The 16,692-nt window shown below is 43.3% G+C and overlaps 3 protein-coding genes across 4 annotated transcripts; 2 read left to right on the top strand and 1 right to left on the bottom strand.

The window, feature by feature from the left end:
• Window positions 1–337: 337 nt before the first annotated feature.
• On the top strand, window positions 338–2,329 carry trmt10c (tRNA methyltransferase 10C, mitochondrial RNase P subunit). The gene is given in 2 exon segments (XM_034116638.1): window positions 338–1,048; window positions 1,050–2,329. Coding segments are annotated over 2 exon segments (1,476 nt in total). The 5' UTR covers window positions 338–532; the 3' UTR covers window positions 2,010–2,329.
• Window positions 2,185–7,068, bottom strand: blzf1 (basic leucine zipper nuclear factor 1). Of its 2 annotated transcripts, XM_034116639.1 has the most exons (7): window positions 6,983–7,068; window positions 6,604–6,687; window positions 5,653–6,107; window positions 5,338–5,537; window positions 5,050–5,178; window positions 3,564–3,801; window positions 2,185–3,479 (listed from the first exon to the last, which is right to left on the bottom strand). In XM_034116639.1, the coding sequence occupies exons 2-7, from the start codon at window positions 6,620–6,622 to the stop codon at window positions 3,297–3,299; spliced, it is 1,224 nt and encodes a 407-aa protein (XP_033972530.1). In that variant the 5' UTR covers window positions 6,623–6,687; window positions 6,983–7,068; the 3' UTR covers window positions 2,185–3,296. The 2 variants fall into 2 exon arrangements, with proteins under 2 accessions (XP_033972530.1, XP_033972531.1); XM_034116640.1 differs by lacking the exon at window positions 6,983–7,068 and having other exon boundaries at window positions 6,604–6,976.
• A 439-nt stretch (window positions 7,069–7,507) lies between these two features.
• ercc5 (excision repair cross-complementation group 5) lies at window positions 7,508–16,657 on the top strand. Its single transcript, XM_034117080.1, has 15 exons — window positions 7,508–7,773; window positions 8,496–8,671; window positions 8,797–8,912; window positions 9,572–9,673; window positions 9,892–9,961; window positions 10,258–10,401; window positions 10,486–10,696; window positions 11,449–12,432; window positions 12,519–12,793; window positions 13,224–13,343; window positions 13,885–14,098; window positions 14,668–14,812; window positions 15,253–15,453; window positions 15,535–15,619; window positions 15,905–16,657. The coding sequence occupies exons 1-15, from the start codon at window positions 7,686–7,688 to the stop codon at window positions 16,451–16,453; spliced, it is 3,480 nt and encodes a 1,159-aa protein (XP_033972971.1). The 5' UTR covers window positions 7,508–7,685; the 3' UTR covers window positions 16,454–16,657.
• Window positions 16,658–16,692: the final 35 nt, after the last annotated feature.

Below are 16,692 nucleotides of genomic sequence, written 5' to 3'. Positions count from 1 at the left end.
ATGTATGCAAAAATGTATGGCATATAGCCATATAGTGTTTATATCTATGGTGACAGCGCTTCCGCGGACTGCAGTCGTCAGCTAGCTCTTCCCACTGTACGACTCTGAAATAAATCCGACTAGAAATAGCATAGAAATTGCGTTAGATATTTGTTATTGTATTATCATTGATATCAACCTTTCCTAGATAATTTAAATAAAGTAAAATTGTATTAATTGGAAGATCTTGTTTTGGCCCAGCTATGTCAACGTTAAAGATAAGACGAGCCAAGTCGTGCGTTCATGTCATGTGGTGGCGTTTCACTACGACACATTATAGTGTGACACCGTCTATACAACGTGACCTTCTCTCAATGTTTGAGAAGCACCAACGCCGCGACATACGTTTGGGAATATTAAAGAGTCAAGCTGCAGATTTGGCTTTAATTTGTATGAAAGTGGAAATTACAGGGTTCCGCTTTTCAAACACGTTTTTGTTCCGTGAAGACACAGCGTCTGTATTTCTTGGTTTCCGTACTTTTGACAGAGCGCGATGTTGCGGCTCTTTGCTAACCAGGGTTTTTATGAACTCTGGAAAGCAAGTCATTTTGCGGCAGCGTGTGTGACCAAGAGGCAAGTCACACGTTTCCTCCCAGTCAGCAGCACCTCTCATCCCCGGCTACACATCCCTGCTCGCTCCTTCAATACTGGGATCCCGGGGAGGAAAGACGCCCTCCGGCCAAAAGAAGATATTCCCGATGACACAAAGACACTAGATCTGGATAAATGGAAATCTGTAATGAGAGCCCAAGCATCAGAAGAAAAACAAGTCAGTGATAAAGAGGAAGCATGTGATGATAATGACGATCTGACAGAACCAGGTGTAGATTCAAAGGATAATTCACTGGAGGCAACTCGGGATCTCGTTGTTATGTGGCGCCAGGCAGGCAAGTTTGTACCTGAAGAGATGACGGATGAAGAGGTCCAGGCCCTTGCAAAACTTACCACCAAGTCCTCCAGGAAGAAATACCTCAAGTTCCTGTCCATCAAAGAGGGCCACAAAAAAAAAAAAAAAAATAGATAAGGAGAAGAAACAGAATGAGAAGGCAGAGAGGGAAGTCACAAGGGAGGAACTATTGCCAAAAGAAGATGTTGAGCTTGAAAACAAACTTTCGCTCAGGTTATGGGACTGCACCATACACACGCACGATGCCTGGAGGAGCGCCCAGGCCATGAGGTTCGGTCAGCCACTGGTGTTTGACATGAGCTATGCCTCCAACATGGCCAGGCAGGAGTTGGAGAACACAGTGCATCAGCTGATGGAGGCTGAAGGTTGGAACCGGCGTGCCACTGAACCCTACAACCTCCACTTTTGCAACCTACAGGCAGACGGGACCTATCAAAAGGAGCTGAGCAAACTATATGGTGCAGATGTCTGGGATCGCATACTCATCAACAGTTCTGACAAACATTACATTGATCTGTTTCCCCGTGAAGAACTCGTATACCTTACTGCAGACTCCCCCAATATTCTCCACACATTTGACCACTCAAAGGTCTACATCATTGGAGCTCTGGTGGACCGGTCCGCCCAGCGAGGCTTGTCTTTGGCCAATGCCAAGCGTCTGAATCTGGCCACAGCTCGCCTACCACTGGATCAGTACCTTAACTGGGAGATAGGAGCCAAAAATCTAACTCTGGACCAGCTGATCCGCATCATGCTCACAATTAAGGAGACGGGGAAATGGAAGGAGGCGTTGAAGTTCGTACCTAAGAGGAAGTACGATGGCTTCCATCATGAACGGACACAGCAAGAGATTCCCAAAAACAGAGTAAAGGGAGTTAGCAATGATAGACCAAGACAGGATGGTGAAAGGCCGTTTAGGTCTGGTGAGAGGACATTTCAAAATGAGGGCCAAAGTCTTTACAAGACCCATAAAGAGTCTGGATTCAGTGGTAGAGACAGAATGGCTGGAATGCGAACATCATTTAAAAGCAACGGGAATAAGAATGGCAAAGGAAAGGTGTAGTGGAATGATGAGTGAATTCAAACTTGGGATAATAATGAAACATTTACATGCACTGTCTGAGGAAATGTCAAGCATAGACAATTGGTGATTAAAGAGTTGTAATAGGTAGTCATTTGTTCTTACAGAATGCATTTCTTTACTGATTTCTGATGTAAACAAGACATTTAAAAAGAGGTACAAACATCTTTGGTCTTTATTTTTGATCTGATATGGAAAATGAAAAAGATGTATAAATGTTTTCTGGTATTGTTTTCACTGTAAAGTATACACTATCAATGCAAACTGTTCAATACAAATGAAATAAACCAAAGTATGTTACAGCTCGGTTTGAGAAAATGTCAAAAAGGCATGTGCAGTTTATTACTATCATTCATTTCATAGTAGTGTATTCCAAAGCAACAGCAAACGTCTTCAAATCAGTTTTTAAACTATGCATTACAAAATGAATCACTTAACAATGCCATGATTCATGAAAACACATTAGCAATCATTTAAAAAGTTGTTGGAATTTCTTAAGATTTTTTTTTTGTCTTTTAAACTCTTTGCAAATAAGTGGACTCGCGTGTATGTACAATAAGTCTATTGTAGTACCGTCAAACAACTTCCAAAGGATTTTATATATATTCAAAGGCCTTTGCAACATGCATTATACAAAATATATAATAGCATGTCATAATGCAAAATTAGGGCCACCCCCTGAATGTAAGTGTAAGAGGCATCATCACTTCTTTTTTTGATTTGAAAAAAGGTACAAATGTTTGACTTCAATTAGCTAATTTACGGTTTGTTAGCTTGCCCAAGGGTGTTTCCACAATAGGATGTCTTGTTTGCTCTATTGCACATTGACTATTTACAGTAATGGATAAATACAATTTAAAACATAGTAGTATAATGTTCAAGTTTGGATAAGCAGACACCCTAACGGCGTCTGTTCACCATGTAACACTGACTCCTCTTGACCTCACATCCCAGCAATAAATACAACTCTCAATAGTTTAAACCAGGATGCAATGGCTCTGAAATGCATTCATCATCACTTTCACATCATGATCCCTCAAGTTGAGGAGAGCAACAAAACAGCAGGTTGTTTAAAAACAAAGCTGATATGGGTAGAAGGACTGATACTGATGGAGAGAAAGGTAACCTCTGGTGCTGAATAAAGTCACTCAATACATGTTCTCCAGAGTACAGTCCTGTTAAGATCTGTCATTTGAAATGAACGTTGTCCCATTGGGATGTTTTGCCGTATCCCGATGTCCTCTCCAGCACCAGAATGTCTCGTTGTCCTCACAGCACCAGAATGTCTCCAGTGCAACGCTCGCAGCAGTTAAAGGTAATATTCTCATAGCGAGTGTAGGGGTGAAACCTGCCGATGCTCTTCTTATTGCTCAGAAAACCAGAGGAAGTGTCACAAAGCGGGGGGTCAGCATTGTTTTCTGTACAGGAAATTGGATCTAAACTCTTCAGCACCTAAAATACAAAACAGAAAATGTTTTAAGCACTGGACAAATGTTATATAATTGTAATTTTTGTAGAAGGATGTGGAATTTGTACCTTCTCGGCCATCTTCTCAGCCGGAGTGCTGCAGAGCTGCTCAGCGGCTGCACTGCTGCTGCTGCTGCTGCTGCTGGTGGTTGTTGTGGTGGTGGTGTTGCCTAGCAGGTGGGAGTTGATGGCGTCTGCTAGCTTGTGATTGGCTGCTGACAGCTCTCCTGTGCTGAGGGGCTGTGCACTGGGGTAGTATGTCTGCTGACGTCCCCACTGCAGAGACACGAGGAGCTGCTCCAGAGATCTGACCACAGGAAAGCAACACAAACTCTCGGTTTAAGCGTGCCGTGTCGTGCCGGGCCCGTTTTTGGTTGCGCTTCCACTATGCCTAGTTCTGGCCCGGGGGTACTTTTTCACCTCTTTTCTGGCCCGACAAAATCGTGGTTCTATCGGGGCCAACAAACAGGGCTGAGTTCGCGGGCAAGGGGGCTACAACTACAACAAGATGAACATATTTGACCGTGATTTAATTGTAATACACGTTTCAAAATGATGCCGAAGTAACAACATACTGATACCGGTTAGTAAAAACCATGAATTAATGCTTTGACAAGTCTGCAGACAGACGGCAGGCGAAAAACCTTTTAAAATGCGTGTTTTCTAGATGGAGATCGGCTAAGCTAACGCAATATATGCTCCGACCGTCCACACTCACAACAACGGCCTATACAGACATAAATAAACCAGCGACTGTATTCGCCATGACACAGGCAGTCTGTGGTTTGTACTTGTTTAACTTTTGTCTAGTTTCTGAACAGATATGAGGAGCTGTGAGCTCTGAGTGCTAACAGCTAACGGCTGTGTTGTTTTTCTGGGGTTCTCATTGAAGATGACGTCACGGCTCCGCCTACACTGCGTTACTATAGTAACTACCCCAGTTCCTAAACTGTAATGGAAGCGCAGCATGAAGTGAGCCGGCCCTAACAAGGCCCAACGCGGCCTAGCAGTACCGAGCGAGGCCGATCTGTTTTCAGTTGTGCCTGATCAGCAGCCTAGGTTGATGTACAAACCATCAGTGGCTAAGCTGTGACCTTTGAACCTTATCTGTAAAAGATTATTGTAATGTTTAATCTATAAATGTTTTGTGCTATGGCTCACCCATTCTTATGCAGTGAGATGAATTGTACATGCAGGATCCTTGCTTTGTTAAAAGTTACTTGAGACTACATGGCTAATTAAAAAGAACTATACCCATGTCCAAAAAGCAAAAACGATGTGTGTCTATATATACAGCTAGTAGAGCTAACTCTTGCACAAATGCACCAGAGTGGACACCTACAAAAAAAGTGCTTACAATCTTTAAGTAAAATCCTTAAGTGGAGCTAGAACTTTATTTAATCTTTATCTGTTGGGTGGATTAAAGGTCACAATAGAGCAACGTCAAATTTAAAAGAGTTCAAGCATTCGTCTTTATCTAATCGCCATCTGTATTGCAAACTATTATTATCAAATATGTACTTCATTTTGTGGTTAACGGTATACTGTATGTTACCTGTGAGTGAGCACCATGTTTCTGGAGAAGTCTTCTCTCTCCATCAGCAGGTCCTGAATGGCTCCTTGTGCTTCTCTGTTCTGTCTCTGCAGAGTGGCTCTGGCATTCGTCAGCTCATCCGCCATGACTCTGAAGTGAAAACAAGTGTTTATTCACCATGATAACGGTAGTGCTGTGAAGAACAATCTTTTTTTAAATCGTATTTGTTAAAAAAAATGATGAAAAGGGATGAAATGTTGTTTTTTCCAACCATTTAAATGTCACAATTATTTGGTCTGTTATTCATACCTGCTAGCCAGGAACTTGCTCCTCCAAACGTCACACTGGATGCTCATTCGCTCCAGCTGCTCTGCGGTGTGTGCATGACATCGACCCAGAGCCTCGTTCTCCAGGATCAGCTGGTTCTTCTCCCGCGACAGACGCTCAAAGTGGTACTGTAGGTCATCACCGACCGATGCAACCAGCAGTTTCTTCAGCTCACGGTTCACCTAGCACACGGAATGAAAAAGGTTTACCAAATTCATCTTACAACTGAATGAAAAAAGGCCTTTATTTTCACCTGAAGGAAAAACCAAACAGTATCTGCTTCCTGAGGGGTCTCACCTCTGTCTGCACTCGGAGCTGATTGGAGAGGCCTTCCTTGTCCTGCAGTAGCCGTCGTTCAGAGTTCTGCAGCTTCTCCATCTGTTTTCTCCAGTCATCCACAAGAGGCCGCGGGGGAGAGCCCTGCTCTTCAGCCTGTTGCCACGCCTCCCCTTTGCCCTCAGGAGGTTTTGTTCGGATGCGCCGGCTAATAGCTGCACGTGGGACGATGATCCTCACAGCCTCCACCTCTGTGCAGGCCTCTCGACTCACTTTGCCCAGGTGGAGCACTCCGAGAGGCTCAGGGGGAGCAGGACGGGTAGCTTTTGGGCTGTGCTTAGGGTTAGATGCCTTCAGGAGGGGAACAGCAGATGGACCAGGTGGTAGTGTATCTGTGATAACCTCGAGGATAGTAGTTAGCGCTTTTTCAGTTTCCATGCCATCGCCAGCGCTTCGAATAGGCCCTCTGGCAGAGCCTGCAATAAAGGAGAAAAGAGTTTACACCTTAAACTTTACTGTGTACTAAGATAACATCAGAAGCAAACCACTTTAAAAGCAGGTGTGAAGAATCTAATAAAACACAATTTGTATTGCACAATTTAACATTTAGGTGTCAAAAGACGCTAAGGAATAGCCTCCACTACCCTCACCAGCAGCATGTTGGAGTGTTGAAACTTGATTTTTTTTTGGTACCCACTAAAATGTGAAAAAGCACTAAAGTCCTATTCAAAAATGTGTATCCCTCTTGTGCAGTTTAGTTAAACAATGCTGCATATATTGGGTCACATGACAAACTGCCCCATTTTCATAGCAATATTCATATAAATTAGAAGAAAAACGACAAGACTCATACAAACAAGAGGTGTGTCCCAGTTGTTCAGTGTAGTAATACAATTCTGAACCGAAATCTCCGTTTGTTGAAAACGACAACACAGGTATGATATGAAAAACTTGAACAAAAAACAAACATACCTCTCACAGCAGCAGTCATGGTGGTGGCGGTTTTAATCAGGAACAACAGTTGGTAGTTCAGATGAAACCAGGTGACTCCTCGTCCTGTGACAATAGACAAAGGAGTATGTAATTTGGTTTTCGTAGCCTTCCGTGTTTGTGACAGCGATCAAAGAAGTTCGCTATCTAAAGGTCAGAGTCAACACATGGATGTATAATTTAAAGCTTGTCTGGCTGGTAAGCTAACGTGCTTGCTACCGAAGCAGTTAACGGGAAGTTAAACAAACAGTAACGTAGCCGCTTTTTGATAAGCTGCCGGTTTGCTACCCAGACAAACACTTTCCACTAGCTCCATTTGGTATAAGATTTGATGATAAGGGAGCATTTATAGATAGCATACCGAGTTACAATGGGTCCACCGTCCTCGATTAATTTACCGTAGGCACTCCGAAAGCTGTTTATTTTTGCCGTCACCGGACCGGACACAGTTGGCCGCTGAATAGTGAGAAGGGTAAATTTGCCCTATAACTAGTATTCCAGGCAACACTTCCTGCCAAGACACCCCTCCTTTTTTGCAAACTAAAGCCTCAACGGGTTACCTGTTCAAAACTGTTCACAGATAAGTACCTCAAGTTGTTATTGTAACCTGTATTTTCACAATATGTTCAACATGGACAAGTTATTGAAACAGCAGAATTTGACAAAAAAGCCTGACAAGTTACACTCAGGAAACAAATACCCATGTAGTTCGTCCCGTACCCATCACGCAAGACTGATCTGCAGTCAGTTTGTATGTTGTTGTATCGGAAGTCTTATTGAACCAACTTTGTGTGAAACTGATATCAGATCAGAAAATGTATGCTGCCCTGAATGTAAAAGCGGATTGTAAACCGACATGTATAACGCGGAACCTTAATGTAGAGTCCATGATTGCTCCACGGACAAAAAACAGTGTTACAACAAAACGTTGCAAAGTGCCCCTATAGTGCACGTCTCTTTGTTATTGGTTTTGGAGTCGATACGAATATGCTTAAATTAGTCAGACACAGTTAAACTGATGCTGTGTGTTTCTTGATATTCACAGTATTTGAACTCCAGTTATCATGGGAGTGCATGGACTGTGGAAGCTGCTGGAGAGCACAGGGAAGCCCGTCAACCCTGAGACTCTGGAGGGAAAGATCCTTGCTGTTGGTATCCTGTCCTGGCTGTCATATATATTTATATTTGTCTCTCATTGATAACTTTCCCTGATATTCCTGTCTGACGAAGGCTGTTGGTATATTATGATCTTGTTCATGTGGATCCGTTTGGAACCACCCCTCCTAGGGTCCACATTAGACACACACATTATACTTTTAAGTAATTAAATATCCAAAGCAAAAAGGAAAAAAACTACAAATAAAAAAACAAAACAATATTTAAATAATCAATAAAACATTTGATACAGCTTAAAAATAATAGCACAACTGAAAAAGCATATAGAAGGATTGATACAAATGTTTTACTCATTTGTAAAAGTGTATACTTGTGTTATACAACATTTGTAACGTGTGATGGTAAACCATTCCATATGTATTTCCTCTTACCATAACAGTACTTAGCCCTGCATTTATTTAACAGCAGCTGAAAAACGACCTCTTGTTGCATTTAAAATGATGTCTATTACTATTCTATGAAAATTGATGTTACAAACCATAACATTTTAGACAATTAGCGAGAGATGGAGAATAACCGTCCTGACTTTATCAAATGTCCAGCATTCAAGGTTTTGCATGTAAGCTCTGCTGGTACAGTTCAGAGCGAGTTGTGCGGCTCTATACTGGACCAACCGAGTTCTTACTCATTTTAATTGCTGTCTACGATTGTGGTCGAGTGCATCATGTAGCATTTACCTTAATCAGACTTCCTCATAGACATCAGTATATGGCTGAACCAGGCAGTGAAAGGGGTGAGGGACCGTGAAGGTAACAGTGTGCAGAACGCCCACCTCCTCACTCTCTTCCACCGCGTCTGTAAGCTGCTCTTCTTCCGCATCAGGCCCGTATTTGTGTTTGATGGGGACGCACCGCTGCTGAAGAAACAGACTCTGGTACGTACAGTGCTCTCTGAAGAACCACATAAGCAGGCTTTGTTCATTATTTAAAAGTATTCTCCCAAATGGATGAGATTCCCCCACATATGTTGTCCTTTAACATAGCTGTGGCTTTTCTGCAGGCTTTGAGGAGGCAGAGGAAAGAGGAGCTGACCCAAGAGTCCAAACAGACGAATGATAAACTCCTCAAGACGTTCCTGAAGAGACAAGCTATCAAAGCTGCACTTGGAGACGCCAGGTAAGGGAGAGGTGGTTGTACAAGTGGAGGGATGGTTTTCTCTCGTTCTCTACTTAGCTGCTGTCTTAATAAATCCTTTATAAAAAAAAAAACGACAAGATAAATTGTCTACTCTTCAAGGTTGCTACCCAGTATGGAAATGTATTGAACTAGTTTTACTGTCGTTTTCACATCTGGATAATTATTGAAAAAGGTACAGACAAAATATATGTTTCCAGACTGTTGCCCCTATTCTATTTTCAGAAATATACACTTCAGAGTTTTTAAAATGTCATTGATCGTACAAGCAGACTGTTTTTAATGGCATGTGGAGCAGGCAGTCAATCTGTCTGTGTATTTGTCTAGACTGGTGTGGGAACAAAAATATGTTTTCCAAAATATAAAGCCTGGTTGGCAAATGATTCTTTACAGGAAGAGAGAGCTAAACAGCACCCAGGCAACACTTGTAAACCATATGCAAGACACAAAGCAATGTAGACTTGTCACAGCATCCGTTGCATCCTCCCATAGTAACCAGGTCAATTATGGTCAAAAAAATCTGCAGGGAAGTCTGGAAATGTTAGACGTATGGAGTATGTGTTGGAACACAGTCTCTTTGTAGAGTCATTGTAACCTCAACTGGTTTTGTTTAAAGTACCCTTATTTTTTTTCTTTCACAGTAAGGATCCTCTACCCAGCCTCTCCACTGTGAGGAGAGATGAAGTGGACGACATGTACGTTCTGCCAGCCCTGCCAGCTGCAGAGGAGAAAGACAAAAGCAGGTCAGAGGCCTCGGAAGGTTACTATTCACTAGGTCTTTTGGATACAGTTGTGAAGAATCCAATCAGAATATCTACAGTACACTCCTCAGTCTTTCATCCATTGTTTGCAGTTGAGGCTAGAAAGCCTGTTCATGTGTGTTAGATAGGAGAGCCATGAGACGCACTTTGGATAGTACAGTCATTTCCCATATATATGTTAATGTGTTTTGTTCTTGCAGTTCAGAGGAGGAGGAGGAGAAAGAGTTGGAGGAGACAGATGAGACAGATGAGGGATATCATATGTATCAGGTAAATGTATGACATGCATAAATGTATCACGGTCCATATCACCACCACCACCACAACACTTTTTTTACTTTAAAAATGCTACTCTGTTTTGCGAATATGGATTGAATTTTTGTTTTAATTATATTTTATCATTGCTTTGTGGTTGTGGCTGTGTTGCAAAAAAGTAGTTTTGCCAAGGAAAATAAACATTAAACATCACATTATTCAGATGTTCTTGTGTTGGTTGGCTTCATCCTTCAGCCTTTCTTTGTATTATTGCCCAGTATCATAATTGACATCAGCTTACTGTGTTTCAGGGAGAATTATATGAAAACCCTAACTCAGTGAACATCAACTCAGAAGAGTTTGCCAGCATGCCGCTTGAAATGAAACATGAGATACTCAAAGAAATGAAAGAGTTTTCCAAAAGGCGTCGGACCATGTACCAGAAACCCCCAGAGGTACTGTTCACTCTTATTCACTAACACACACACACTCTCCCATAGCCTGTTCAATAACGCTGACTCTTCTTCACTTTCTCTTAGCGCTCAGGAGACTTCTCACAGTACCAGCTGGCCGGCCTGCTGCAGAGGAACCATCTGAACCAGCGTCTGCGGGGCGTGGAGAGCGAGATGTGCCAGCTGAGTGCCGGCAGCGCTCCACAGCTCTTCCAACAGGACGGGGACCAGCAGAGTCACAGCGTGGAGTCACGCCGCCTGGTTTCAGAGGACAATTCCCACTACATACTTATTAAAGGTGAGGACATTTATGAGGGTGTGTTTACTCAGTTTCTCAGTATTTTACAGGAAATTGATCAACTATCAGTTCATTTCTCAAACAGTCACTGCCCACATTGGTATTATTAAACAGTGTCACTTTAGGATACAGTTAAGCAGACTAATTGTTCAGGGTTATTCATTACTAATCTTAAACATAATTTAAATCTCTGCAAAAAACGAATTTAGTGGTGTTGTAAAGTACATTTTGCAACAATTGTGGGTTTTCTCTTTGTTGAAAGAGACTATCGTAAGATATGATAAGAGGTACTTTATTGATCCCAATTTGGGAAATGTTTGCTTTGCAGCAGCATAAAAACCAACAAGACATTGCACATAAGTAGAAATTAAAGAGTAGAAATGAACAATACTAGAATTTAAACATCTCAAAATTGAATTAAAGCAGCATTAAAAAGTAGAAAATATACAGTAGGCCGTGAAGATAAAAAATCTATAAACTCTGATAATAAAACACGATTGAAGGGCTTTAGACACAATATAAAGCAGGATATTATTTACATTTAGAGTGTATGAATGAAATATTACATTATAAATAAAATGTACAGTGAGTCCAGTTATCCAAAGAGAAGCTATGGAGCAGTGAGGTATCTGCCAGCCAGAGGTGATTTGTTATATAGAGTTATGGCAGTGAGCAGGAATGTTTTCCTGTATCGGTCCTTGTGATCCATAAAATGCAGACTTGTTTAAAACACTTACACTTTGCTCACATAGGCTCCAAAAAGATAGAACCCGCCCCTGAGAGCCGCCCTGCAGCTGCAGCCTGGGCCGGCAGCGTCCTGACGGGCTCTAAGAGACGAGCGGTGGACAGACCGGAGCCCCTGTGGCGTCCTGTAGCAGAGGAGGGGCCAGACGGGTGGGGTCACGCCTCAGAAGACTCCAAACCCTCTGTGTCCAAACCCTTTGTCTCCAAACCCTCTGTCTCCAAACCTTCTTTTGGAGACACATCCCCACCCTCACCTCGTACACTCAAGGCGATCCAAGGTGCAATGGATGACAGCTCAGACGAGGACAAGGTGGACCAAGACAGGAAGGAAGGGGGTGTGTCCCCCCGGACCCTGCTCGCAATCCAACAAGCTCTCGCTGAGGAAGAAGGTGGCTTTGCTCGACACGGGACTTTCATCAACAGCACGGCCACCAAACTGCAGGTTAACGTTCCTCCTCCTGCGCCTCACGTGGTCATCAGCAGCTCAGAGGAAGAACCAGACACTTTGCCAAAAGGAACATCCGATTTTAAGGGAAACCCAGGAAAAACAGGCCAAAGTGTACATGTGAAAGACGTTTTGCTTGATAGTAGTTCTGAAGATGAGACCGAGGCTGTAATTGGGGAAAGAAATAAGGCTGTTCACTTTGCACCACTGCAACAACCTCACAAAACAGGGCTGAGCTCGGAAGGGGAGACGCAGAAAGGAAAGTTGGCAGAGGATATGAAGATTGGCAGTAGAGGACAAGAAGAACTGGAGGGAAGAGAATCAGAGCACGGGTTGATGTCAAAGCCAGAGGGTGCTGCTGCTTCCAGTCAAATCACATTATCGAACAATCCCTCTGCTGCACTGTGTGTGAAACCTCTCAGTGCAGAGAGGGAGGCGGGACATCCTGTGCTGTTAAAGCAGGAGAGCAATAAGGTGATAGAAGCTCTAGAGGAGAGGAATGGAGATGATGTGAAGTTGCAGCGCAGCGAGGAGAGCGACTCAGAAGGTGCAGTAACAGTCAGGGTTAAGATCCCACATTTTTGTGTTATTGGGCAAATATGAACAAAAAGTGCTCTTTTCATGTTTTCCCAGAAAGCTTCATCGAGGTGTCAGATGAAGAATTTGAAGAGGAGGAAACAGATGATTCACTTGTGATTACTGGAGACAAAGGACCTCCGGATGAGGTCAATAAGGCCGAGCAAGAAGAAGAGTCCAAGAAAGGTTTGACAGAGGTTCCAGCTGCTGCTTTACAAGTAGAGGAAGAAGAAGAGAGGAAAATACAGAGTGAAGAGGAAGAGTTAGAGGAGGGCACAGAGACAGAATCCAGCTCAACTCCAGCGGTCAATGAATGGGAACACTTTGATGTGGTAAGCATTCCTGCCTGCGAGAATTTGACCTCAATGTTAATACCTATTTTAAAGTGAATGCATAATTAACCCCCCCTCTACATAACGCTTCCCCATTTTCTTTCGACTGGCCATTCCCTCGAAGCTGTAATGCAGGGCTTTAAATGCATAAGAATGGCTTTTACATTCAAGCCATGCCAAACACATTCACACAACGCTGATTAAGCCTATCACCGGCAAGAACACTTTCTGTATCTGCAGTATAGCAGAGGTGTCTGTTCATGCAAACTGCATGGGGCTGCAGCATGGAAAAGCAGAAATCTAGATGTTTTTTGAGTGATGTGGTTGAATTTGGCAGCTGTGCTTTAGGGTGAGTATTCATTCAGTGATGTGATGTGTATGAGGCACGGCTAAAGGTGTGTGTGTGTGTGTGTGTGTGTGTTTTCTGCAGGAAGAGCTGCAGGCTCTGGAGAGCTCTCTGCAGGTGGAGCAGAGCAGCCTGAGGGAGCTGAAACAGCAGCAGGAGAGGATGGCCAACACAGTCACCGGGCAGATGCAGCTTGAGAGCCAGGTGAACCAAAGACAGCACTTACAGACTTAACCACACAAGCACTCCACCCTCACACCTGAGATATGGCAATAGAGAGAAGACGCCTACAGAAGGCGTAAGGCCAACAGTGGGACACATGTATCTGTGGCGCCTCTGCCAAAGATGTGCAGAGAGTATTACTTTACAATCTTTGATGCAAGTGTATGTGTTAGTGTGTGAATGTGTCTGTCAACTCACTCACACTCTCAGATGTCACACACTGTCAGCATCTTCTCTTTTTTTAAATCCCCATGTAATTTAAAACCCTAAATGGCCAGTTCTTTATTAAACTCACTGGCTGTTTGGATAATGCTGCTAAGAGACAATGTATTTCTTAGATAACTACAGATACTCGCACATTATAAAAAGGTTGTCGGTCAGAGTGCAGTGCAAAAGATCATTTAAATCCTGGCAAAAAGTTTCAGTGTTATCAGAAGTTTCAGTATGAACCAACAACAGTTTTGGACATTGTGTCTTGATAAATACTTTTTTGTGAATAATATGTTTCCCTCTCTGGTTCCAGGAGCTGCTGCGGCTGTTTGGCGTGCCGTACCTGGTGGCTCCGATGGAGGCCGAGGCTCAGTGTGCGGCACTGGACCGCGCTGACCACACTAACGGGACCATCACAGACGACTCCGACGTGTGGCTGTTTGGAGGGAGACACGTCTACAGGAACTTCTTCAACCAGGACAAATATGTTGAACACTTCCAATACAGTGACCTGCAGAACCAACTGGGTCAGTGCTTTCAATCACATGTTTTTAATAGTTTGCAATTTTTTAACAAGTTTAAGAAAAGATTTCCTTTTGTCCTCTTTTTTTTGTTAACTGTTAAACTGGTCTTAGATAGATGGATAGAATCGGAGGATGAAGCCTTCTTTAATTCTCACACATATGCACACAGCGCACACCTCTGAGTTTAACCCATCCTAGTAGTAGGAGCAGTGTACAGCGCCCGGGGAGCAATTGGTGGTGGGGGGGAAGGGTCACCACGGCAGGGCCCAGGAGGTGAACTGGGACCTCTCCAAGTCCACACTCCATATTTAGGTCTGTTCGGGAAATTGAACCGGCGACCCTACGGCTCACAGTACAAGCCGGACTTAGTTTCAATGTATAGTCTATAAGATCATATGAGAGCAATATTCCCTTTTTTTATTTGATTACTGATGCTAAATACATTCAGAACACTTTTATATATTTTTGGACAGATTTCGACACTGTTTACATTGTTCCAATGACTTGAACTCTTTCATTTTAAGTTGTAAATGATAATGTGGTTTCTGTCTCCCTCTCTGTCTCCCTCTCAGGTCTGGACAGGACTAAACTGATAAACCTGGCCTACCTGCTGGGCAGCGACTACACAGAGGGTCTGCCGGGGGTCGGGTATGTGACGGGCATGGAGTTACTGAACGAGTTCACAGGGCCGGGCTTGGAGCCACTCACACAGTTAAGGTTAGTTAAAGAGGTTTTGATCTTGATGTATTTTATGGTATGCATGTGCAGTCTGCTTATTCATCTTTCTATCTATCTTGATCATCCTGACATCTTTTTCTTTTACTCTTAATCCCTCCAATCTCAATCTACTGTGACTGTAAATAAATGTATGGCTTATTTATTCATCTCTTTATGACATGTTTGAGGCTCCAGTAGTTTTATATTTACCTGTGTAAATATGGAATTTGTTAGACAGTAACTATCCTGGCCAAAATCTTTCAAATACAATATTATCTTGATTATTTCCTTAATTAAAAAATGGGTCTGTGGCTCAAACATTTTCATTAACTGATGGTATGACAGAAAACATGTGTTATGATTAAAACAATATCAAGTTTTTGAACAAAATGTTGCATGTTTAAAGATTGAATCACCTGGTTATTGTTTGTTTTCTGAAGGGAATGGTGGTCAGCGGCCCAGCAGAACAAGCGTCTGTCTTCTGATCCTCGGGACACTAAGGTGAAGAAGAAATTGAGAACCTTGAAACTCCATCCTGGGTTTCCAAACCCTGCGGTGGCTCAGGCCTACCTGCAGCCTGCTGTGGACCAGGCCGACAGCTTCTTCAGCTGGGGGCGGCCACAACTCGACATGATCAAAGAATATCCTTTCTCTCTGTGTCTGTGTGTGTGTGGGCGTCCTTATTTATTATATTTATGCAGTTTCCCTAACCAGTCTTTTACATTCTGTCTGAATCGTTTTGGCTGGAGCAGTCGGAGGACAGAGGACACTCTTCAGCCTGTGATAAAGCAGCTGAACACCCAGCAGGTAACCAGGAGTACTTTTGCTAAAATAGATTTAAGAATCATCAACTTTTTCGAGTTCGGGGAGCACCGTTACCCTTGTTGAGCTGTGGAGGAGAGAGACAGCTTTGAATGTTGTGTTTAAAACCACCATCAACAAATCATACTCATATCCTTCAACTAAAAGTTATAGAAAAATGGTTTCAACATCCAGTTGCAAATGAGGAAGTAGTACAATGCACACTTATGCAAAGCAGAAACATCTTAATCGTTCCTACATCATTAACACTTTATCCCTGTTCTGGTTTAGACTCAGCTGCGGATCGACTCGTTCTTCCGCTTGGAGCAACAGGAGAAGCAGGCGATCCGCAGCCAGCGGCTCCGCAGAGCTGTCACCTGCATGAAGAGGAAGGAGAGGGAGGGGGGAGACGAGGGAGAGGACAGTGAGGAGGACCTGCCATCCCCATCCCCATCAAAATCTAAGAAAGGGAAGGCACCAAGCAAGAGTCCGAAGAAAGTAGGAGGAGGAGAGAGAGAAGTGGGGAGGTCCGTGTCCGGAGGAGGGTTTCTGGGGTCGGAGGAAGTTGTTGAATCTCCTCCTCCTCCTCCATCTCTGAAGGATGTGAGTAGCAGCAGACAGGAGTCTCTGCCAGTGAAGGCCGTCCCCCAGCCTACTAACACTTTACCTCAGAGAGCCAGCAGCAACAGCAGCTCTGGGGAGGACAGCGATGATGGTGGCGGTGAAGTTGCTATGGTTACAGCCCGATCTGTGTTTGATGGCGGCCGACGAGGCCGTGGAGCAAAAAGCACGAGGGGGAGAGGAAGCACGAGAGGAAAGAGAAGGGGGACTAAATCGTGAGGGGCAAACTTCAAAAAGGCAATGGGGAATATGTCATTCATTACAAAATGTGATATTTATAAAGGTAAATAATGAATCATGAACAGTAATGAATTGAGCTTTCTCTGTATTAAGAATATGTATTTTGTAAACTGTTGATGTGACTGAAAATAGGTTACCTGTTGTAATTTGAATATTTGGCATTAAATCTTTGAGTTAAAGGTGTCTGTAGTTGAAGTATTTCCACAGTAGATGTCAGT

Source organism: Trematomus bernacchii, unplaced genomic scaffold, assembly GCF_902827165.1.
Source record: "Trematomus bernacchii unplaced genomic scaffold, fTreBer1.1, whole genome shotgun sequence".
Classification (NCBI taxonomy): Eukaryota; Metazoa; Chordata; class Actinopteri; order Perciformes; family Nototheniidae; genus Trematomus; species Trematomus bernacchii.
This window is presented reverse-complemented; position numbering and strand designations above follow the sequence as displayed.

Excerpts from the sequence above, each read along its gene's own strand:
- blzf1 (XM_034116639.1), bottom strand. Across the intron at positions 5,179-5,337 it reads AGCAAGTTCCTGGCTAGCAG|AGTCATGGCGGATGAGCTGA; the intron begins GTATGAATAACA and ends TTTTCACTTCAG. Across the intron at positions 3,480-3,563 it reads CTGAGAAGATGGCCGAGAAG|GTGCTGAAGAGTTTAGATCC; the intron begins GTACAAATTCCA and ends TTTGTATTTTAG.
- ercc5 (XM_034117080.1), top strand. The coding sequence starts at position 7,686 with ATGGGAGTGCATGGACTGTGGAAGCTGCTGGAGAGCACAGGGAAGCCC. Across the intron at positions 8,672-8,796 it reads TGCTGAAGAAACAGACTCTG|GCTTTGAGGAGGCAGAGGAA; the intron begins GTACGTACAGTG and ends GCTTTTCTGCAG. Across the intron at positions 14,099-14,667 it reads TGACCTGCAGAACCAACTGG|GTCTGGACAGGACTAAACTG; the intron begins GTCAGTGCTTTC and ends TCTCCCTCTCAG.